The sequence below is a fragment of the Lactuca serriola genome, chromosome 1 (assembly GCF_051521515.1).
Source record: "Lactuca serriola cultivar US96UC23 chromosome 1, Lser_US96UC23_V15, whole genome shotgun sequence".
In the NCBI taxonomy this organism is placed as follows: Eukaryota; Viridiplantae; Streptophyta; class Magnoliopsida; order Asterales; family Asteraceae; genus Lactuca; species Lactuca serriola.
Window position 1 is genome coordinate 129,226,997 of NC_136408.1, and position 24,719 is coordinate 129,251,715.

General features: G+C 35.0%; 1 protein-coding gene across 1 annotated transcript; it reads right to left on the minus strand.

Annotated features, from left to right (window-relative positions):
• Positions 1-6,115: 6,115 nt before the first annotated feature.
• Positions 6,116-6,625, minus strand: LOC145061469 (uncharacterized). Its single transcript, XM_079008949.1, has one exon. It carries the CDS (start codon positions 6,623-6,625, stop codon positions 6,116-6,118), a length of 510 nt encoding a protein of 169 aa, XP_078865075.1.
• Positions 6,626-24,719: the final 18,094 nt, after the last annotated feature.

Below are 24,719 nucleotides of genomic sequence, written 5' to 3' on the forward strand. Positions count from 1 at the left end.
TTTATTGCTTTTTGGACATTTATCAAAAATAAAAAAAAATCAAAATATTAGTATATATGAAATGCCTATTAATTACAACTTAAAAATAATTGGTTCTTATAACTCTTAAACTTTAATGGCTCTCATTTGTTGTTTTACCTATATATATATATATATATATATATATATATATATATATATATATATATATATATATATATATATATATTAAAGAACCATTTCATACTCGACACATTGTTACTCCAAAACATGCTACATGCATATTCATAAACATATTATATTTTACATTGATGGTCTTATTACACAAGACTAGATACAAAACAACTAAGTTTTAATTTATTAAAAAACTACCCAGGATTATAATTTTATACATACTTAAACTCAAATACAAAAGTAATAGTATAAACTATTCTAAATCTCCCAATAGTATATGACTATACTGGATGCCTATTACCTGCAATTGTTAAACACTGAGAGGGGTAAGCGGTGACGCTTAGTGAGTTCAATAATAGGTAAAATATAATGTTATGTCATATATATAGATCAATATGGGAAAATCAAAGAGGAACAACAAGGGCATATGTGAATCATGTGACAAACTTTCCATATCAATCAACGATTTGGTATGTTCCCAGGGCTTCAGGGGATTAAAAGTGGCTTGAAATAGGGTGTAAGGTGTAAAAGTAAGAAAAAATTTAACCAAAACTAGGAGGGTTCGCACCCTCCCTTATATAGGGTGCGAGAGGTTGGTTTCGAAGGAAGGAGAAGAACACATGTCGCATGCGAGGGGGTGCCAAGCGTCGGATGCGAAGGCTTGGGCACGTGGCAGTCTCGGACTGGGCTGCGCCTTCGGGTGCGAGGTTCAGCGACACACGTCGGACACACATCGGTAGCTGCTTCGAATGACTCATCAAGTCGGACACACTTGAGCAACGGCGACATGGCCAAACCCTGGCCATGCGAAATTTCTCGGTTCTTGTGATTTCTTGGATTTTTTGGCCTGAACTTCAAAAATCCATAACTTTCGCATACTAGCTCCGTTTTCGACTATCTTTATATGCACGCGTAGGTACATTTTCTCTACAACTTTTGTTTAGACTCCATCGGCTAATTTTGAATTTATTTTTAATATTATTATTTTTAAAAGATCGGGAAAGGAAAATTCGTTAAAAACTCATAACTTCTTCATCTGATGCCCGTTTTCGTCTGTCTTTTTACCGTTATACTACTATTGACGAGACCTTTGATTCTTGTTTAGGTTGTGTCGGCTAAAAATCACTCAATCTATATTTCGAGTTTTTTAGCTGTCTACTACTATACCGAAACATAGAAAAATCATTACTTCCTCATACGGAGTCAGACTTTGACGTTCTTTTTATGAAAGTTCTCGGTTTAACGAATACTACAACTTTCATTTAGATTACTAAGGCTAAATAGTAGTTTATCCAAAACTCAATTTTTATGCTAAAAAGTGTTTGTCGGTTTTGTCGCGGATCTTCGATTGGTCATAACTTATTTGTTATAACTCGGATTTCGATGAAGTTTTCGCCTAAATGTTTCTAACGAAATTATCTACAACTTTCAATAATGAAATTTTACTTTTTTCAAATTTTATATTTTTATTAAATTTCAATATTTGACTTTTGATTGGAATCTCATAAGACTTCCAATATTTTCCGAGTGATTATAAACAAAGTTTACTTCATTTCTAGTAAAAACTATCTATTAGAGCTCAACGCTCAGTATCATATAATATTTCATAATATTATTTATTTTTAAACTACAAAACACGATAATTGAACGGGTGTGTTACAAATACCTCCTCCTTTTGAGGATTTTGTCCCCAAAATCTCAACGATTAAAACAAATGGGGATATTTCGCTCCTATATCATTCTTATTTTCCCAAGTATAATTTGGGCTCGATGGTGTTTCCACTTGACCAGCACAAACTCCACTTCTTTATTACGTAGCTTTGTTGTTCTTTCATTTACGATCTCTTCGGGCTCTTCTACATATCTTAACTTATTATCTAGATTCACCTCCGATAATGGGACCATTTCATCATATATGCTCAAGCGTTAACATAGATAACTCACATGAAACACATCATGAATACCTGCTAAATCTTAAGGCAGTTCCAAGCGGTATGCTTGTTTACCAATTCTCTGTATGATTTTGAAAGGACCAACAAATCTAGGACTTAGTTTTCCTTTCTTCCTAAATCACATAATGCCTTTCCATGGGGATACCTTCAGCATTACAAACTCACCCACCTAGAATTCTATGGGTCGTCTCCTCTTTTCTGCATAGGACTTTTCTTGATCCTGGGCCGCTTTCATTCTTTCTCGAACAATTTGAATCTTATCAGTGGTTTCTTGAATCATTTCGGGGCCTCCAAGGATTTTCTGTCCTACTTGACGCCAACATAATGGAGTACGGCATCTACGTCCATATAGTGCTTCATATGGTGGCATTTTGATTTAATTGTGGTAACTGCTATTGTATGAAAATTCGACAAGCGGTAAGTAATTATCCCATTTACCAGCGAACTCCAAGACACATGCACAAATCATATCTTCTATTGTCTGGATTTTTCTCTCCATCGGACCATTTGTCTGGGGATGATAAGTTGTGCTGAGAGCAACTCGAGATCCTAATTCACGTTGCATACTCACCCAAAAGTGGGAAGTGAAACAAGTATCACGATTAAATATAATCTTTAGTGGTACACCATGTCTCGCAACAATTTCATCTAAGTATACTTGTTCGTATTTCTCCATTGGAGCCGTTTCACGCATGGCGAGAAAATGTGCACTCTTAGTCAGTCGATCGATAATTACTCAAATGTTATCATTCTGTCTAGCAGTCTTTGGCAATTTGATAATAAAATCCATGGAAAGCTCTTCCCATTTCCACATGGGAACACTAATGTCAACTGGCATTTTTAGCCAGGAAATTATGTGATCATGTAAACATCATCTATAATAATACTTGTAACCCTAACTGGATACCGTGCACTATGTTCATTCTATGACAACAATCATAATACAAAATTCACAAGTGAAGTTCAAAAATCTATACAAAGTATCTAAACAGTCAATAATGAGTAGAAAACCCTAAAAACTCAGGTTCAAGCTTATTCTGGACTAGGGTTTCTTTATTGGGCCTAATGGACCATTAAACATCCAATCGGACTATCTTGGGCTTAGAAACCCTATTTGGATTCTGAATGGGCCCAATACATAAACCTATAACATTTTGGGAAATTTCGGCCTAGAATGATTCATTCTAACCCTAATGGGCCTTACTAGGCCACAAATGAATTAAATTGCCCTAATGAGTCATAAACTCCATTCCTTTTATTTTAATGGGCCGAGAACTTTTCATTTGGGCCATAATATCGAAATCAAGCATTCAAAGCCGAAACCACTCCTTATTTCTCCTTTTTCCTTCTTCCTCTCGGCCCAATATAAAAAAAAGAGATTTAATGGCTAATTACCCAAACCATGACACATCACTTTTATTTAGGGGATATTAAGGCATTACACAACATGCATCTTGATAATTCCCATGTTTCCATGCAAAATCCCCTCACCTTTTCTCTCTTTATCTTTCGGCCATGAACATCAAACACACACACACACACAAACTTCACTTTCAAACACTCTAAAATCTCTCAACAACACTCCTTCCTGCCATCCAGATTTTCGAGATCTCTAAGTGTTTCAAGAAGATCTTCACCAAAGATCACCAATCTTGGGTAAGTCATCACACATCGAAGCTAAATAACTTCATTATTAATCTAGATCACTCCTTCTAAACATTGTTTATGATCATACTCTTAAAAAACCCCCCTAAGTTCAAGATCTACTCAAGAAAGCTTGCTATTCCACTTCTTCTTCAAACGGTGAACAACTAAGCAATGTGAGTTCATAGCCCTTGTTTTCAGATTTTACATGAATTTTGTGGGAGAATACAAGTAAAATGTGTAGATCTATGTGTTATATGCTTGATATGTGTGATTTCTTGGTTTATCTTGTAAAAATGTGTTAGATCTTAACACATCTCGACATCTTAAGCAACAACGAGTGATAAACCATGAACTAAGACACCTTATGCATCATTATTATCAATTTAAAGTATTTACATGTTTAATATATGAAAATTTAAAGCAAAAATCTTGTTGAGGGTCATATTGGTCAAGAAAACAAAGATAAGGGAAAAAGTGACATTTTCGATTTTTATAAGGATCAAACAAGTCATACTTGTATAAAATGGGTTTTTATGATAACCATACTTTTCAAAGGGCCAAAAGTAAATTTTAGCCTAATGGACTTAATATTTGGGCCTTACGGTTTTGGGCCCAAATTTGCGAAAAAATATGAGTTTTGGGGTTAAAATGTCATTTCATCAAAGTTTGAGCTATAAATGTAAATAAACCAAATTTAAGGCTGAAAATAACATTTATTTCTAAATTGGGACTAAAAATGCAAAGTTTTTGGATTTTGGGCCAAAAATGTAAAATTCACGAGAGTTGGGCCAAAAGTGAAATTTTTTTACAAATAAGTGCTGACAATGTAAATTCTTACAAATCAAGGTTTCAAATGGTGAAATAAATATTTTGAGACAAACCTGTCAATTATGAAACCATTGGACCAAAAATATAAGTTTTTATAAGGATTTAAAAATGGTGTATTTTATAAACTAATAATATCGTTATAGATCAAACATTGAGTATCTTAATATCATACGTAAATGCTTCATATAAAACACTATACCACATCAAATATACAAATATATAGCAATGGTACCAATATTGGGCCTGGTACTTGTAATGTCTTTGTGATCCATTTGCATTTTTATTGGGTCCAATATAATCAGTTCATGTCTAGTGGGCCTCAGTAACACAATGACATCCTCAATGGGTCTAAATTAATTTTTACATGTTATCGGGCCTTAGTGGCTCATTTGCATGTTAATTTTGCCCAGAGAGATTCATTGTATGCTTAATGGGCTTCAATGTGCCCGTTTGCATGCCACCAAGCCTTGAAATTACTTACGTGTTTAATGGGCCACAACTGTCCTTATTCATGTTTGTTGGGCTGTGTCTTTCACATTCAAGTATCATCAGGTTTTAGTAAATCAAACTACGTTTAACAACAAAAATATTCATGTGGAAATCATTGGGGTCTAGTGAGAATTATCGATCGACACCATTGAGTGTTTGGCCGTTGCCTGTAGTTATAATCAGAGTCTCCAGGAGGGGGAGAGAGAGAGAGAGAGAGAGAGAGAGAGAGAGAGAGTTTGTGTATAGATCTATATGGGGGTGACTCCCCCCCCCCCACACCTGAGCTGTTCGCTACAGTTAGATTCGGCCAGTCTAGGGTGACAAAATCTTGATCAAAACCGGCGTTTGGAAAAATGCCAAGACAGGCGAATTAGTCATTTATCTGGCATCGTTATAACGACTCACATAAGATTCAGTACCATCTATACTTTTCAGGGGAAATCAAATTCATATACTGTGGCGATACAAGACAATTCATACGATAATACAAATATTACAATACTATTATAGATCGGGAAATATCGAATTTTCCAGGAATTACCATCATTTACTTTCATTTACATGCATCAAATACAAGACAAGGAAAACTTTTAGGATTCATTCATTTACACATGTTTTGAAATCACACATACACACATATATTAGATTATCACATCATGTTGTAAACGAATTTTACAGAAAATATCGGATTTTCTGGGTTATACTATCGATACAAAGTCTTTTAAATCAAACTTGCTTATGAACTCACGAACATTATATATGTTGACCGTTTTCAAAATAACTTGTATTTTCAGGTAACTGTTTAGCCGAAGAATCATCAATTGTATTTTGGGAATCTTATTTTTGTGAAATGTTAACTCTCGTACAATTTATGATCTAAATATGTAGTATTATACAATGTACTTGATGTGAACAATGATGTTTGTAATATATAATGTTTGGCAATGATCGTGTTATGATTCATGTATATTTATTGTGATGATAATTCGATTGCTAGGCACACGATCCCTCGGACGTTTTCGTCGTCCGGTTCGAGGGTGTGACAACTAAGACTTTCTAGAATTCCGTAAGGCTTTTGGTGTTCTGTTTTGACTTGTAAGCATGTCAAACATTCCCGCACGTCTTCCAATTTCTTTCTTTAATCCAAGCCACCAACAATCAGGCCGTACATCATAGAACATTTTACTTGTACCAGGATGTATTGACAGCTTAGACTTATAATCTTCATCTAAAATCTTTTGTCTTAATCCGCCAATCTTTGGTATCCATAGGCGATTCTTAAATACTTTCAATCCTCGTGGATCATCAAGTAAAACATAAGCATAATGTACCATCCTTTCCTTCTTCAGATTTTCTGGATTTAAGGCCTCAACTTGCCATTTCTCTAGTTCGTCAAGAACAGTGAACTTTACTGTAGTGTGAGTAATAATATAACACATACTATTATGATAAATCTTTATGCTGAGTGCATCGGCAACTACATTGGCTTTTTCGGGATGATACAAGATTTGACAATCATAGTCTTTGATTAGCTCCATGGCTCGTTGTTGTCTCATATTCAAAGTTTGTTGATTGAATATATACTTGAGAGTTTTGTGGTCAGTAAACAATTGGCATTTCGTACCAAAAAGATAATGTTGTTGGATTAGTGTCTAAGTCCACAACTATAACTGGTATGTACTTGACCCGATTGGCATGGTCCATTTGGGTTGCATGACGTCGGAACAATTGGATAAACAAAATGAGAAAAAGGATATTAGTGATGTATATTAATATATTATAAGTTCTAACATATTAATATGAAATCATATTATTTAATTAGTATTGATCAAGAATTAATTTAGAATTAATTTAGTGATCAAAAGAAACTAATTAAATATGGACTCTGATATATAGTTGGTGGGCCAAGTTCATTTAGGTTGGGCTAAGCTTTCATGGATAGTCCATGGAGTGTTTAACCCATGGATCCTATGGAAATGAAAGGTCATGGGTATTAAGGTTTACATGAATGTAACCCTAATCCTCCACACTATATAAAGAGGTCTATGGTTCATGAAATGACACTAGTGGAACTAGTGTGACTAGTGTGTGTACACAAGAGGGCAAAACCGAATTTGTACAAGAATCCTAATTCTCATATTATTCCAAGTGTTCTTGATGTTGTGTGAACCATTTGAGGTGTCACACTTGAGGCACTAGGCTCTTAAGCTCCATGAAATCAAGCTACATGAAAAAGGTATGTCTTCTAACTTGTTTATATTACCCAAGTATCAATGATTGTATGCTAGTTAGGTTAATACCTTTGAAAGATCAAGTTTGCATGTATAATAGAGAAAACATAGATCCAAGGTATTTGGGGTTGCATGTACACCATAAGAGTGTTAGAATTCTCAAAATCCATCAGTGGTATCAGAGCCAAGGTTTGTTTTCATTTATACTTGATGCGAACTTGTTTTTCAAAACCAAAAACTGCCCAGAATGGAAAACTCGATGAGTTCTGGCCAAAAACTCGTTAAGTTCTTGTCTTAAGGCATGAACTCGACGAGTTCCTTGGGGAACTCAACGAGTTGATCTTCTAGTTTGCATATTTTCTTGTTTTTTGGCTGGAATTAAACTAGGAACATTACCCTAAGCTATTTTTGAACTTGTAAACTTGTTTTTGATGTGGTAATGTTCATGCTAATACAATTTCAAATATAATTGTCAATAGATTCATGTTTTGTATTAGTTTAAGGATTAGGCTAATTACATGAAAAACTTTGATTTGAATTATCTTGTTCTTATGAGTTGCTTAGATTAATAGAAAAGTTATGTGATAATGTGTTTTCAATCCATGTTAATCTAAGAGTTGATTCTAAAATGTGTTTTTGTAACTTGTCCTCAAGTTATATGAAAAGTCACATTTAAGATTCATAAAACTCATAAAGATTTCCATAAGTTATGAATAAGGAAGAGTCACATTCTTTTAATGGTTTAAAGTCTTCCATAACTTGTCCTCAAGTTATGGAACTTGAAGATTTTTTTAATTAAAACTACTTTAAACTCATATGTTATAGAATTGAAAAGTTTTTGAATAGTTCAAAACTTACCCTCAAGTTTTGGAATTTGGAAAGTTTCACCTCATGAATAATTTAATTCCAAGTTAATCCCTTAGAATTTTAAAAGTTAAAATTTAACCCATATACTTTATATTATTATAAGTTAATAATATATATATATATATATATATATATATATATATAAATATATATATATATATGTATGTATGTATGTATGTATGTATGTATGTATGTATAAGAACAAAGTTTGTCTTACTGTTAGTAGGCCTCATTCACGAAGCCGATCTATAAGGGGGGTATAAGGTTATTGCCTATAAAATGGCAGTTTAATGGGTGTCCACTCTCACCCACCGCTTCCTTGACTGGTGGAGGGTTGTTAGCCAAATAGGTAGGGCAAGGATTAGAATTCTCCATTCATTAAAAGTATTAATGATAAATATTAAGTAACTAAAAACTTATGAATTACCAATCTTAGTTACTTAGGAAAATGTGAATTTGGTGCTAACCCATGAAATTACACTTTGCACTTTGCTTAAGTTGGTTAGTGGAGCGCGTGTAGGTAACTGGCACACTAGTTTGATTTAACAAGGTAAGCAAAGGGTAACTTAATATTTATCATAGTATCGGTGGAGTGCATGTGGTTAACCGGCACATCGATTGAGGGGTAAATATTAAGGGAACCAAGTATATTTTCATGGTTATTAACACCTTGTTTTGTGATCCTCGGCACAATTGAGATTGAAACATGCCATTAAAAAGTTCAATGAATCTCAAAATATCTGGGAGTTTCAAGTCCAAATAAAACCTAATAAATTATTTCGTTTTTCATGGTGGAAATTGGAGATTCATCATTCGCCTACCTTCAAATATTTTATAGTTTGGATTACGGCATCCCTTTTCCAAGATATAAAAGTATTGCGTTGGGTCCTAGCCTTAATATATCATATTGGGTGTTATATTAAGGACTTAAATCAACTAACTTGAATATCTCCCGTATTAGATGTTTGGTTTAGACATCTATGATCATCCCAAATCTCTTGGAACAAGCTTTCCTAATGAAGATGATGTCCTAGAAATCATTCTTCACTCCCTCCACCTCCTCCAATTATTCTCCCTAACCCACAAGTTCTTGAAGAGTTCAAAGTCACTCAAGCCCTATTAGTAAGCAAGGTCTACATGTGCTCACATCTTGGAGATGAAGTCAAATATTGACAAGCCGGGAGAGTTGGGTGTCAAAGTCTTAAGGAAGTTGGATGTTGACTAAGTTCTTCAACCACTTCCTAAGACACATAGTAGGTTCTTTAAGGACTACTATGTAACAGACTATGACATGACCCTTAATGATCTTATCTATTTGCTTGGTGTTCCTGAATAAACAATGATATGGAAGACTAGTAAAGAAATTTTGATTAGAAGATCAACTTCCCAAACCTTCAATGGACATTAACAATGGTAACATTGGATATCCAGAAAAAGCTTTCTCTTCCCAATGGAAAGGGATTGGCCATAGTCAACTCGGTTGACCAAATGGTAAAGAGAAAGGCTAAGTCTGAGATAGTCCCATGTACCATTACCAAAGAGTCCATATGTTTCTATTGCCAAAGGAAGGGGCATTGGTTGCAAAGCTGCCAAATTTACCTGAAAGATCATAAGGATGGTAAATTCAAAAGTTTGACTCTACTTCAGGTAAAGTCCACTGTCTAACTCTATTAAGTTCCTATTTGGAGATTTTTATAACATAATGTGACTGGGTCACATGTTGATGTTTTAAAAATTAATGAAAAGAGAGGAAGTTTAAAGGAAGTATATGCTGATTCTGATCGCGAAGATGGATTTCGATCGCATGGTTCGGTGATCAAAATTTTGTGTTGTCACTTAGGAGTTATGATATATATCTTAGGAATAGATAAAAACAAGTATTTCATATGAATTTGCATTGTAAGGATAAGTTATTCCGCAATTTTTAAAATAAAAGAAAAGTTTTTAATTTTATTTTAAATATCCTTACAGTGGCATTTGAGAAAAAAAAAATTGTTATTTATATCATTCCATTGATAGCAATAATGGAAATATGAATTTGATTCTTTTATTTGTGGTAATGTCTAAATTTACCAAATAAAGAAAGATTCTCATCACCCAAGTTTCAATTGGACCGAAACTTGGAATCATACAAGTTGTATAGTATGATGAATGAGAATTTTCACCTTTAGAAAATTAAGACTAATTCCTTGTTCACATTTATATGTGATTCAAGTGAAGGACAAAGGGATCGAGTACACATTCTTGTGCACTGGTCAAGTCCACCACAAAGATCGATAAGACTATTCGTCATGATTTACTAATGCTTAGTAAATATGGTTATAGCTACAAGTTTAAGTATAATTCTGAAACATTGGAAAAGTTTCGATGTATGGCAGAATGAAAGAGAAGAATCACATTAGACAGAAAGATAAAAGTTTGTCAAATCTGTAAAGATGGGAGAGCACTTTAATATCATGTTTTATGATCATCTTAATGATTAAGAAACCAAGTCACAATTCATCCTCTAAGGTCATCTTAGTGCATTCTTATGGCTAAGAAGAGGAGACATGAATTGTTGGAATGGTTAAATCAAGAAGATGAGCCATACTTCGTTCCAAAACAATTCTTAGAGTCCTACTCCAAGATTTTAACTTGAGTGACATATCTTAAAGAAGGTTTTTAACACTTGTCAAATGTAAGAGTAAAATGTATTCTACTCTTGTTCATTTTAAATTGGTAAGTTGTGATGTTTTGGAATAAACAGAGACCAACTAAAGCCAATTGTGTGAAGTGTTTGTCTTGATAAAGAATCTGCACTATCTCTTGAATATTTGACAAGAGAGTCTTATATGTCAAGAGGACAGTGGGAGTCTTAAAGGTGTTTAAAGTCTCAAGAACTAATCAAGAACAAAACCTGTAGTGTCTTACTAGCTTACGACTTGAGGTTTATAACCTATCGTGTTGACATATTTCTATTTCTGTGCCCATTCTAGTTAAAGTTAGTTTTGCATATGAGTTCTGAGAGTTCTCAATTGGTTGCATAACAACTTGGAAGCAATGGCAGACCCTTGTGCTGTTAGGTGGCAAGAAGTTAAGATTGCACAAGTTCAGTCCATATGAATTTGGAGTTGTCACTAACCTTGTCTTGTGATTATGGTTTTAACAAAATTCACATGGAAAGGAACATATACACCATAAAATCTAAGTGCCATATGATTTCTCTCCGATTCATGAAAATGATGGTGAGGAAACGCTTTCACTAAGTAGATTTTAAGTAGATAGCAATTGTGATATTTGCATTCTCAAAGTCATTAGTGGAGCGTGTGTGGTTAACCGGAAAACCAACATGGACTTATGAGAAATGGAAAAGGTCTAAACAATTGAGGAAATGATTACAACATCCCTTTTCATAGTTATAAGATTTTTTAGACAGACATGTGAGCTATCTAAGGAAAGATGTATGATTTTGATAAAGTTTTATCAAAGCATCTCATATCAGAAATCTGAACTTTGGTAAGAAAGTCAATAAAGTATTGATTTCTAGAAGTCCAACTGATTTCTGAGTACATGTCAAAGCTAGTAGGAGCATAAGTGTTATGCTAATAATTATCGTGTTAGTGGGAACATGATAATTATGAGAAGTGTTGGAAGTTAGCAATGTTAATTACAGAAAAACAAAAGGTTTCAATTGGAAAAAAGTTGTTTTGCTATAAATAAGGGAGAGGAAATTATACTTCATTTCAATTCTAAAAGCTTATATTGAGGTTTTAATCATCTTTAGTCAAGGATATATATATATATATATATATATATATATATATATATATATATATATATATATATGAATTTTATGTTGGATATATATATATATATACATATATATATATATATATATATATATATATATATATATATATATATATATATATGAATTTTATGTTGGAATGGCTTTACATTATTTGTGTTCTAAAATTCGATTATGATTACGGCATCCCATTTCATAATCTGAATTATGAGAACTTGGCAAATAGAAACAAAAAAATATTGTAGCAAAAGGCTGGTCTAGTATCATGCCTTTATGTGAGACATCATGAATCGTGTCCCATATGCTTCTGATATAGGATCGATTGCATGTCCTATAATATTCATCCTTTCTAAATTTTCCAAATGCTCAGGGCATTAAGGGGGAAAAGTCTAGAATTGGAAAGATGATATTGACATATTCTAAAAAGAGGCAGCTCGTGTTCAGAAGTGATAGTCAAATTGGGAATATGGAAATGTTTTGCATAGGTGGAAGTTATTCAATGTGTGTAAGGTTAGAAAAACTTAATGCAAGGAGGATGTTCAAAGCAATGTACTTTAAATATGAGACTTTGTTTCCATAGAGTTGATCTCCATTGGAATACTCTGTAATGACTGTTGACAAGTCTTTGTGACTTTGTGCATAGTCATTACAAGAGGATCGGTGCATATAAGTTTAAAATCGTTACATTTCAGTAAATGGTAGGAATTTGGAATTCTTGCATTTGCGGTAAGGATTTGGGACTGGGAAATGAGAATCATTGGAACTATGTTGAATCGATCTATTTCACAAAGTAAAAGATCATAGACAAACATAGTGTGCATACTTGGTGTATGGCATGATTAGTGTTTAAAAAACATAGTGTACATGCTTGGAGCATGGGACAACTATTGTTTTAATTCAAGTATAAAGTTGATAATTTGAAACAGTATACAACGAATAATGTGTAATCAATATGGTGATAAATAAAAGTTGTTCTATTTATATTCATAAGTTTTGAGACCATATTGGATTCGATTATTCTTGTGTTTCACTTTGCATGTTTTGACTTCCAGAATAACTAGGTAGTTCTTCCTAAATGACTAAGTTATTCAAACCATCCACAGTCGATAATACGTTGGAAGTAGGTGTTAAGGCAGGACTGTCATGAAGCTGATTTGTAGATGTCCAAGGTAGTGGACATAGCAAGAGTTGCCACAACATTCATGAGTGCTCATAAGTTATGAGAATTGGATTTAACCCATGCTCATTTGACTCATTTCATGGATTTTATCACGAGTGATCATGAGACGATAATATCTTATATTCTTCAAACCTAGAGATATGAGTTGTTGCCTATGAGTTGGTTATACATTGATTGTATGAAAATGCATTGGTAACTCGATGTTATAAAACATGCCTTTTTGTATAATTCAACAAGTAGTAGAACAAGCATATGAGTCGAAGTTTATCCATTACTTTTACCCTTAAAGGGATAAAGTTGATATCTGTGGGCCCCTCGATGATTTAGCGATGACACCCTGAAGTGTTTGGCCAAGCCAGGACTGATTTGATTTGTTCAATTAGTCGGTCATCATAAATCGGAAATCGGGAAACAATAGATGGACAAAGAGAATGATTATAATCCATGTCTCAGTCCATATGATATCTATAATAGGGGAATATATGATCCCTTATCTAATGGACGCATCATTGATTTGTTCAGAGTTCGACAACAGCTTTCAAAAGCTACGATTGCTAGTCGGGTTTTGAAGTCATACGCAATAATAGTTTTAGGCTTATCCAATTAGGAGACTGTTGGATTAGTGTCTAAGTCCACAACTATAATTCGTATGTATTTGACCCGATTGGCATGGTCTATTTGGGTTGCATGGCATTGGAACAATTGGATAGACAAAATGAGAAAAAAGGATACTAGTGATGTATATTAATATATTATAAGTTGTAATATATTAATATGAAATCATATTATTTAACTAGTATTGATCAAGAATTAATTTAGTGATCAAAAGAACATAATTAAATATGGACTCTTATATATAGTTGGTGGGCCAAGTTCATTTAGGTTGGACTAAGCTTTCAAGGATAGTCCATGGAGTGTTTAACCCATGGATCATATGGAAATGAAAGGTCCTGGGTATTAGGGTTTACATGAATGTAACCCTAATCCTCCACACTATATAAAGAGGTCTATGGTTCATGAAATGACACTAGTGGAAGTAGTGTGACTAGTATGTGTACATAAGAGGGCAAAACCAAATTTGTACAAGTATCCTTACTCTCATATTATTCCAAGTGTTCTTGATGTTGTGTGAACCATTTGAGGGGTCACACTTGAGGCACTAGGCTCTTAAGCTCCATGAAATCAAGCTACATGAAAAAGGTATGTATTCTAACTTGTTTAAATTACCCAAGTATCAATGATTGTATTCTAGTTAGGGTAATACCTTGGAAAGATCAAGTTTGCAAGTATAATAGAGAAAACATAGATCCAAGGTATTTAGGGTAATGTTCCTAGTCCAATTCCAACCAAAAAACATGAAATTGGACTAGGAACATTACCCTAGTGTCATTCAATACCTTAGATCTATGTTTTTTGGCTGGAATTGAACTAGGAACATTACCCTAGTGTCTTTCAATCATGGAAAACATCAGGATATTCATTAACAATGGGAACATTATTTACAATTTTCTTCTCCTTTTTTGAGATATCAACGGTATAGGCCAGATAGATAGAAGACGCCTTCGATATAAATTTACGAGCTCTTAGGAAAGAGATTATTTTTAAGCAATTAGGTCTTTGTTCACCGTAGACATAAAGAGGATTCTTCCATTCGATAAGAATGCATACCATCTTTTCGTAGCACAAGAGTTTTGTGTGGTTCTTTGACAACCAATCCATGCCGAGAATAGTATCAAAGTTAGGCAAGGAGATAGGAATCAGATTAGCAAGAAAATTATAGCCTTCAATTTCTATAACACAATCCCTATAGATTTTGTCAGCAACTAATGATATACTTCCCACAATATATACGTGAAATGGTTGCGCTAGTGCATAGCAACCAATTTGAAAAGAATGCGCAAATTCACGAGACACAAAAGAATTTGAGGCACCAGAATAAAATAACATGTGAGCAGATCTAAAGTTGACAAGAAATGTACCCGTCACAACATTGGGTCCTCGCGTTCCTCCTCTGTGGTAATCTGGAATGCACGGCCTTTAGCTTTTGGCACCTCCTCCTTTTTAGTTCGAGTATTCTTTGGTTGTTGAACAAAAGCTTGACTTCTTGCTATTTGGCTAGTAAGAGTAGGACAGTTACGTTTCTCGTGTCCAGTAACACCACATGCATAGCAAGTAACATTCTTCATTGCGCAGGCTGCCTTTAAGTGACCCGTTTCTTTACATCCATAACAGACTACGGATTCCTTTTCTATTCTGCATTGGTCCTGATGATTCTATCCACAAATGCTACATGATCGCGATTGAATAGAAAAAGATTATGATATACCGCGACCACGAAATGCACTCTTGAATTAGAATCACATCGAACAGATCGATGTGGTGGCATAGAAGGAATAGCAACAGTTCGATCAATGCGTAGATGCTTTGAAATAGAAAGAGTGGCACCACGTATCTCCAAGTCATGCTCGCGCTTTTGGGCATACTCAAAAGCTTTATCAAATGATAGAATATCCCGATTGATCACGAAATCACGGATTTCATACCGTAACCCTTCCATGAATAACTAAATTTTATTGTCTTCAGTTGGGATATACTTTGCAGCAAACTGTGCTCTCTGATTGAATTGAGTCTCATACTCACACACAATCATTCCTTCCTGCTTGGGCTCAAGGAATTATTTCTCTAATCTTCTCCTAATGTCTAGAGGAGAATACTTTCCTAGCAAATGAGTTTTGACATCTCCTAGGATAAGTTCTTCAGTTTATACTCATCGAAAGCTTCAAATTTTGCTTCCCATCATACCAAGGCTTCACCAACGAACATTGCAGAAGCATAATTAGCATTGTCTTCATTAATCACATGAGAAATAAGAAATACTTTCTCTGTGTTCTGATCCATGTAAGAACAACAATGGGATTGATGTAATGACCCAAAAATCAAGGGTAAAAAATCCCATTTTTAATATAGCTAAAACATCGATACCATTGTTTCTAAACAATTCAAATCATCATTAAGTAAAACATTTATCAGAGTTCATCCCAAAATCATTCATTGCGGAAATCATAGGTATGTGCACTGCGATCAATCCGAGCCCTTCCTTTCCAAAACAATGATACCTGAAACCGTAAACAAAACTTGTAAGCACGAAGCTTAATGAGCACACCAACCATATATCACATATCATGTTGCTATAAAAGCTACCTGTATCACATTTTCCTACTAGCTATACAAGCTACATATAACAAATAAGCCATGCATACAAAACCTGTAAGAATGTCATAAGCTACCCCACATGGTCTTTACCTAGGACTGCTATGGGCTACCCCACATGGTCTTACATCCAATGCCATGGGTTACCCCACATGGTCTTTACCTAGGACTGCCATGGGCTACCCTACATGGTCTTACATCCAATGCCATGGGCTACCACACAGGTCTTTACCTAGGACTGTCATGGGCTACCCCACATGGTCTTACATCCAATTCCACGGGCTCCCCCCGGGGTCTTCCATGCAAGTATTACAAAGACAACTAGCATAACACGTATCATATAATCACTAGCATACCACTTAGCATAGAGCTAACTATCATACCACATATCTCTACTACAGCTAGTGTACCACATAACATGAAATGGGCCGACCCTGGTGCCTTAGAATCGTTGATATGGTGAGAAGACTCACCTGGAATACAGAAGCTTCCTGAAGAAATCCTTTGTTGCTGCCTCGCCAACTTCCCAAGCTGCCTCTACCAAATAATATACCCAATTAGCAATTGGGTCCCAAACCATAATCCTTAATCCATGCATGGGGTAAAATGACCATTCTAACCCTGGCCTAGTATGATCCTAACTTAGGCCCAATTCCAAAACAAAAGCCTAACACTAGTTAGGCTTTCCAACCCCACTAGTGGCCCATTAATGGCCCAATTTGCCAAATTGGTCCCAAATCCTCTAATGGGCTTTACCCTAAGCCCGAACATCTCCTTAGCACACATTATCTGACTTCTGATGGCCCACTAAGGCCCAAAGAACCAAAATACCTTGCATGGCCCAAACCGAGGCCCAAAACAGCCCAAACCCGTATCTGATGAGTATGTTGGGCGTACTCCTATGTACGCTAAGCGTACAAGCCAAATGGTGAGTACGTTGGGCGTACCTGCATGTACGCTCAGCCTAATCCCCCTGTTAAGTAACTTTCCCATTAAGTGCTTAATACTCTACTCTAGAAGCTACAATTATAGATCCACGTCCTTATTGACGTCTTAAACCATAAACTTGCTTGCTTGATGGCTTTTCATGACCCACATAAGCTCAAACTCCAAAAATGGCAATCTACTTCCATGGAAATGGTCTTAACTCATGCATGAAGCCATTAGGACGTCAACGGTGGCAACTTTCTGCCTTAGGGACTCATTTAGAACTGAGAGTAGGAACTCCAAGTCCTAGAAATCGGATTAAACCACAAAGCTTTAACCTTTGGACCAAATTGGTCACAAAACCCAATCTAAGAGATCTAAGGAGATAAATGATCAAGATCAAAACTTTATACCTTTATCAAGTTGAGAATGAGTCCTAAATCCCAGATCCACAAGCTCCTCCTTGATCCCCATCTTTGCAACAAGTTCCATCTTCTTAAAATGCACCAAAACCACCCAAAAGCACTCACCATGCTCACAACACTCTTGGATAAACCTACCACTCGAATTTAGGGTTTAACACTCTGAGAATGAAAGGGAGGCGCACCCCCTTTGGACTTAAGGTGCTTAAATAGTGAGCTAACCATAAAAATTAAGGTTTTGGAGATCCTGGACGTACGTTGGGCGTACGTCTTCAGCACTCGTGATTCATTAACCAACACTACGTTGGGCGTACCCTAAATTACGTTGGGCGTACTCATCTGGCTGCCACCTTGCATGCATGGGCTGAAATGCAAGCTTTTCCATTTAGGGATCAACTCTGTCAACCACTTCAAAGTACTATAACTTCTTCGTTCCAAGTTCGTTTCCGACGAACTTTATATCCACGAAAAGGTGGCAAGAAACCCTACGCTCCTACCTACACCACAAGCCTTAAAGCCTTTCGAATAAAATTTGAGACTCATAAAACATCGAATCAACAAATTACTCGTATACCCTTGTCCTCCGAAAGCACAGTCGAGCACTTTCAAAAAAACCGGGTGTTACAATTGAGGACTCCTTAAAACTCCGTAGCACCACTACTCTTGAAAGCTTTGAATGAAGGACACTTCACCTTATCTATCGAAGATTCTCTAGTAGCTTTCTCTTTACCCTTATCGCGATCCTTCTTGTGTTCTTCGAGAGTTTTCCGAATAGCACTAGTAAGTTTATGTCACACCCCAAAACCGGAACGGCGGAAACGTTCGGGGGTGTAGAACGTCATGTTTAGTATCACAAGACATGCATTATAGTAAGCGAAGAAATAAACAACCATTTATTAGAAAGAAAGTGTTTACAAAGTATGTGTTTCACAAACATAGAGTACAAAAACAAATAACAAAACAAGACATGCAGCTATACTGCTCCATCTTCTGAATTCCTAGCGCGAGTACCTGTCTGCTAGTTCCTGAGAATACAAGTTATTTAAAAGAGTTTGTCAGCAATTAAGCTGGTGGGTTCATAAGATTTTTGTGATGTATGCAAGTTGTAGAAAGTTGTTGAAAAATGTAGTGGAAAATGAAGTAAGTTTTAAGTTCTGTTTTTAGAAAAGTTCGTCTGTTCCTCTAGAAAATCCTATATTTCCTACTTAGATGAATAATACGTAAAAATGATTCTACAAACCTTTCTATGAGTAATAAATGAATACAAGTTATATACAACTTGGAGTAAACAAACAATCCACTGTGCACATCTGCCCTAAATCCACAACCCAACGAGGAACAGGAAGTAAAGTGGATAGCACACATCCCATTGTTTGTTAGGTCCTTGATGTATATAACCATGGTGTATTCGTTTGTTACTCATAGAGTTAATTGTAATAGTTCCTTTATAATTTATGAAAATATTCTTTAAGAAAACCCTTATTTCTTATAGTAAAATAGTGACCACAGTAATCACTTCTATAATCACTTAGTTTATATTGGCTATACATAATTTAATATCGAATAGATAGTTAATTGGGTGTATCTGCCCTAAGCCCACAACCCAACGAGGAACAGGAAATAAGGCGGAAGGCACACATCCAACGAGCTATTGGGTATTAATGATGTATAACCATGACGCATAAACCAAGGTATTATAGAGTCAATCACCTAGAGTCCTTTAAGTCTTTACTGGTTTAATAAAATGGATTAAACCCTTTACTGGGAAGTTTCTAGTTTTGTGTACTAAAAGATATGATTTGAAAAGTATGCTTCGTACTAGAAAACTATGCATTGAATTTGTGTCCTATGACCTGACCCATACCTGGTACCCCTTATGATGACTTAATGTGTACAGAACATATAATTAACTAAAATCGAATAGATAATAGGTTGGGTGAATCTGATCTAAGCCCACAACCCAATGAGGAACAGGAAGTAAAGCGGATAGCACACATCCTATTATTTGTTGGATACCATTTATATATATCCCTTAATGTATACATTAAGGAATCATAAGGTTAGCATTATGGTCCCTTTCTACTGTATGTACTAGACCCGACTGTTCTGTTTGTCGTTTATAAATTATAAGTAGTGTAGTATTGTATAAAGTGACTACTATTGTACTAATTGCCTTAAATTGAGTGTTAAGGTATAATGTGATGGGTAGATCCCATACTAAACGCTCTCCCTGTCAAAATATTCTGGAAACCAAACGCAACCCCTGCAATGATTGCAAGCCGTGAACATCCACATTATGATTATATGATCATGTATACCCAATATAACTATCACCTTTTCTTTACAACAATGCGTTAGTGATTCATTGGTATAGTTAGATCCTATAATTGTTCCATGCTATAACACCTTATTATGTTTGTTCTGTTATCATGTATTGTATCTTCCTCCTTGTTTCTCTTTATTGTGTGTTCTCTTATGTTATCGTGTACTATTTCTAGTATGAACTAACTCTCTAAACTATACCCATTATAGTTTACTAGTATTCTACTTGAACTGTTATTGAAAAGACTCATTTTACTACCCAGTTATGTTTATACTTTAAAAACGGAGTTTTGCTAAACTATAAAGCAACATAACAAAACTATAAAGTAACATAACTGTAAAATAGTTTTTGAAATGTTTTGACTACATATAGAAGCCATAAGCAACATCTTGAACGATGTTTATAACAAATAATTACACAATTATCATTGTGTTCAACTTGTACTCCCCCCCCCCCCCTAAAAGCATTTAAAACAGTTAAAAGAATCATTACGGGGTATGAACTCAACTGATGTGGGTGATTCAAACGGTTATGCATGTAAGGATGAGAAGTTCCACGAATGAAGTCCCGAGACACAAAAAGTCCTAAATAATATATAATGAGACATATTGGCATGAATATAGTGTTTATAAGCAACTGTATGAAAGGAAACACCTTCCGGGACTAGGAAACACTTTAGCCAAGTGTTGGAATCACATGTGATTCAACAAAGGAAGGTAGATGACACCAACATGAGTTTACTACCATGGTTTTATGTCCCAAGGGAGTTTACGGCCGTAAACTCATAGTCAAACATGGCTAAGAGTGAGTTTGAAGGCTAGGGATGATTTAGGAACTTTTGTTCTATACTTGTATGAGAAAGACCACCTCAAATGAGGCTTTTGATGAGTTTACGGCCCCTAGGGGTTTACGGCCATAAACTCATTGTCATGATGGATTTGAGTGAAGTTTAAGGTCCTTCAATAATCAATGAAGGGTTCTGGGTCACTTGCCTTGCATCCTATAGGGTTTATGGTCCAAATGGCCACCTAAAAGGGGTTTACGGCCTTGGGAGATGGCCTGGCCGTAAACTCCATTTGATCTTGTGTTCTTGATGATTTTAAGTGTCTAAACATGAGTCCTAACTAGATATAAAGTATAGGGAAGAGCACTTACGATCTAGAAGCTTGAAATGGTTGATAATGGCCAAGAACACTAGTGTGTGTTCTTGGTGAAACTTGAAGATCTAAACAAACATGATTTCCATGGATGAAATCAATGTATGTAGATAGTTAATAAGATGTATCAACTAATCAAGGGATAGAATACTTACTCTTTTGAAGATCTAAGGAAGAAGGTTGGATGATAGCTGATAGAGAATAAAGAAAATCCGGCCAAGGAATGAAGAAATGAGAAGAAATGACCAAATTCCATATATATGGGTGAGAGTTTGCGGCCAACATGAGTTTACGGCCGTAAACTCCATGTTTACGGCCGTAAACTCCATCTTATGGAGTTTAGGGAATGCATTTGGTACTGTGGCTTTAGCAGATACTTTCTAACACTTATTCGTTAAGTGTATTAGGCTTAAAACTCCTTAGAATGACCTTTAACCAGGCTAGAACTCCATACTAATGAGTTTGACACTCAGTTGAGTTGATTGACTGTGTGTATAAAGCAAAAAAATTTCGGGTTGCCACAGTTTATCCAAGAGTCGCACCTCACGAAGGGATACTGGAGTATCTCCTTCATCATGATGAGGATCTCCACCCACTTCTTGTGTATGACTACTCACTTTTTCAACCATTGCTCTAAAAATTTGGAGTAACATAGTACTTTAGAATTTTAGGATTTATCATTACCTAACACTTTACTTAAGTCTTTCCTATGGTTTTTATCCATATACTTACAATGATTCAGTTCATATATTGAACTTCCAATAGTTTAAGTCTAAATACCAATCTGTGGGATTTCGTTCACTTAACCTACCGCTTTGATACCATGATTGAAAGAACCCCTTTCATACTCGACACATTGTTACTCCAAAACATGCTACATGTATATTCATAAACATATTATATTTTACATTGATAGTCTTATTACAAAAGATGGGATACAAACCAACTAAGTTTTAATATATTACAAAACTACCTAGGATATTATAATTTTATACATACTTAAACTCAAATAAAAAAGTAATAGTATAAACTATTCTAGATCTCCCAACAGTATATGACTATACTGGATGCCTATTACCTGCAATTGTTAAACACTGAGAGGGGTAAGCGGTGACGCTTAGTGAGTTCAATAATAGATATAATATAACGTTATGCCATATATACATCAATATGGCAGAAGCAAAGAGGAATAACAAAGGCATATGTGAATCATGTGAGAAGCTTTCCATATTAATCAATGATTTGATTCACAGATATACAATCAATGAGACATAAGAATTTCAATACTTGAAATACATCAATAAAGCTTTAGCCCAAATGGAACAGAAGACATACAATTTCTGATTAACATTTTGGTAGATTTCAGGCTTTTAGCCCTATCTAACGTTCGGCCAATGCCCTAAGGGTAGAAGTCATTCTCTTACGAGACATGCTCTACACGGCAAAAGGCTACAAACCAATACCATTGTGATACTAGTCCTTTCACAGATCACATGGTCAAAGGTACAACTTTGCTATCATAATAGCATGAAATAATAACATGGGAAAATAACATGGAAAAGCACATACCACATATAAAACATAACATACAATTGTTCCTATATATTGAACTCATCGTGAAATAATCGGAGATTAAAATAGTAATTTGGGCAGCACTTCGTTCTAATAAATAAGTTTCTTCGATGAAAATAGGGAGCTTTATTGAAAACCGGGCCTTGTGAGGGTTGAGCTTCAAACCAAAAAGATAAATTTCTTGAGGTCTTCGGGCACTTCGGGACGTTCTTCGGGTGTTCGGTAGGTTCTCGGGGCTTCGGGGGATTAAAAGTGGCTTGAAAGAGGGTGCAAGGTGTAAAAGTAAACAAAAATTCAACCAAAACCGGGAGGGTTCGCACCCTCCCTTATATAGGGTGCGAGTGGTCGGTTCCGAAGGAAGGAGAAGAACACGCGTCGCATGCGAGGGGGTGCCAAGCGTCGGATGCGAAGGCTTGGGCAGGTGGCGGTCTCGGACTAGGTCGCGTCTTCGGGTGTGGGGTTCAGCGACACGCGTCGGTAGCTACTTCGGATGACTCATCAACTTGAACACGGAGCAGGCTCACGAGCAAGGGCAACGTGGCCGAACCTAGCCATGCGATATTTCTCGGTTCTCGTGATTTCTCGGATGTTGTGTCCCGAATTTATAAAATCCATAACTTTCACATACAAGCTCCATTTTCGACATTCTTTATATGCACACGTAGGTGAAGTTATGCTCTACAACTTTTGTTTAGACTCTGTCGGCTAATTTTGAATTTATTTTTAATATTATTATTTTTAACAAATCGAGACAGGAAAATCTGTTAAAAATTCATAACTTCTTCATCTGACGTCCGTTTTCGTCTGTCTTTTTACCATTGTACTATTATTGACTAGACCTTCGATTCTCGTTTAGGTTGCATCAGCTAAAAATCACTTGATCTTTATTTCGAGTTTTTTAGCCGTCTACTGCTATACCGAAACTTAGAAAAATCATAATTTCCTCATACGAAGTCAGATTTTGACGTTCTTTTTATGAAAGTTCTTGGTTTAACGAATACTACAACTTTCATTTAGATCACTAAGGCTAAAAAGTAGTTTATCGAAACTCACTTTTTACGCTAAATAGTGTTTGCCACTTTTGTCGCGGATCTTCGATTGATCATAACTTCTTCGTTATAACTCGGATTTCGATGAGGTTTTCGTCTAAATGTTTCTAACGAAATTATCTACAACTTTCAATAATAAAATTTTACTTATCTCAAATTTTATATTTCATTAAATTTCAATATTTGACTTTTGATTGAAATCTTATAAGACTTTCAATATTTTTTGAGTGATTATAAACATAATTTTACTTCATTTCTAGTAAAAATTGTGTGTTAGAACTCAACGTTCAATATTATATAATATTTCATTATATTATTTATTTTTAAACTATAAAACATGATAACTGAACATATATATATATATATATATATATATATATATATATATATATATATATATATATATATATATATATATATATATATATCGGTTTTTTTTGTTTTTTTATTCTTCGGTTCTACTCACCCTTAAAAAATTCTATATATTATAAATCAAATGGTTAATATAAACCAAGTGGGTATTTCCCGTCAAGTCTTTTAATAATCTCGGATAATATACAAAGATTTCTTCTATATTATAAGTCAAATGGTTAATATAAAACAAGTGGGTATTTCCCATCAAGTCTTTTAATAACCAGATAATATACAACGAATTCCAAGTCTACGAATTCCAAGTCTTTAAAAATTCAATATAATACAAAAGGAAAACAAATATAACTTTGAAATTGCTATGTATATATAGATGAAGGGATGGGGAAGAATGGATTCATACATTCAATTTGAAAAGGTAAGATTAATACAAAGTGTTGTTATAAATCGTTTATGAGATATTTTTCCATGAACCTTTTAGCTACGGATAATTTCTTGTGAAAAAATCTCCAAAAGAGCAGGTCAAAATCCGAATCATAATAGATTCGAGTTTCTT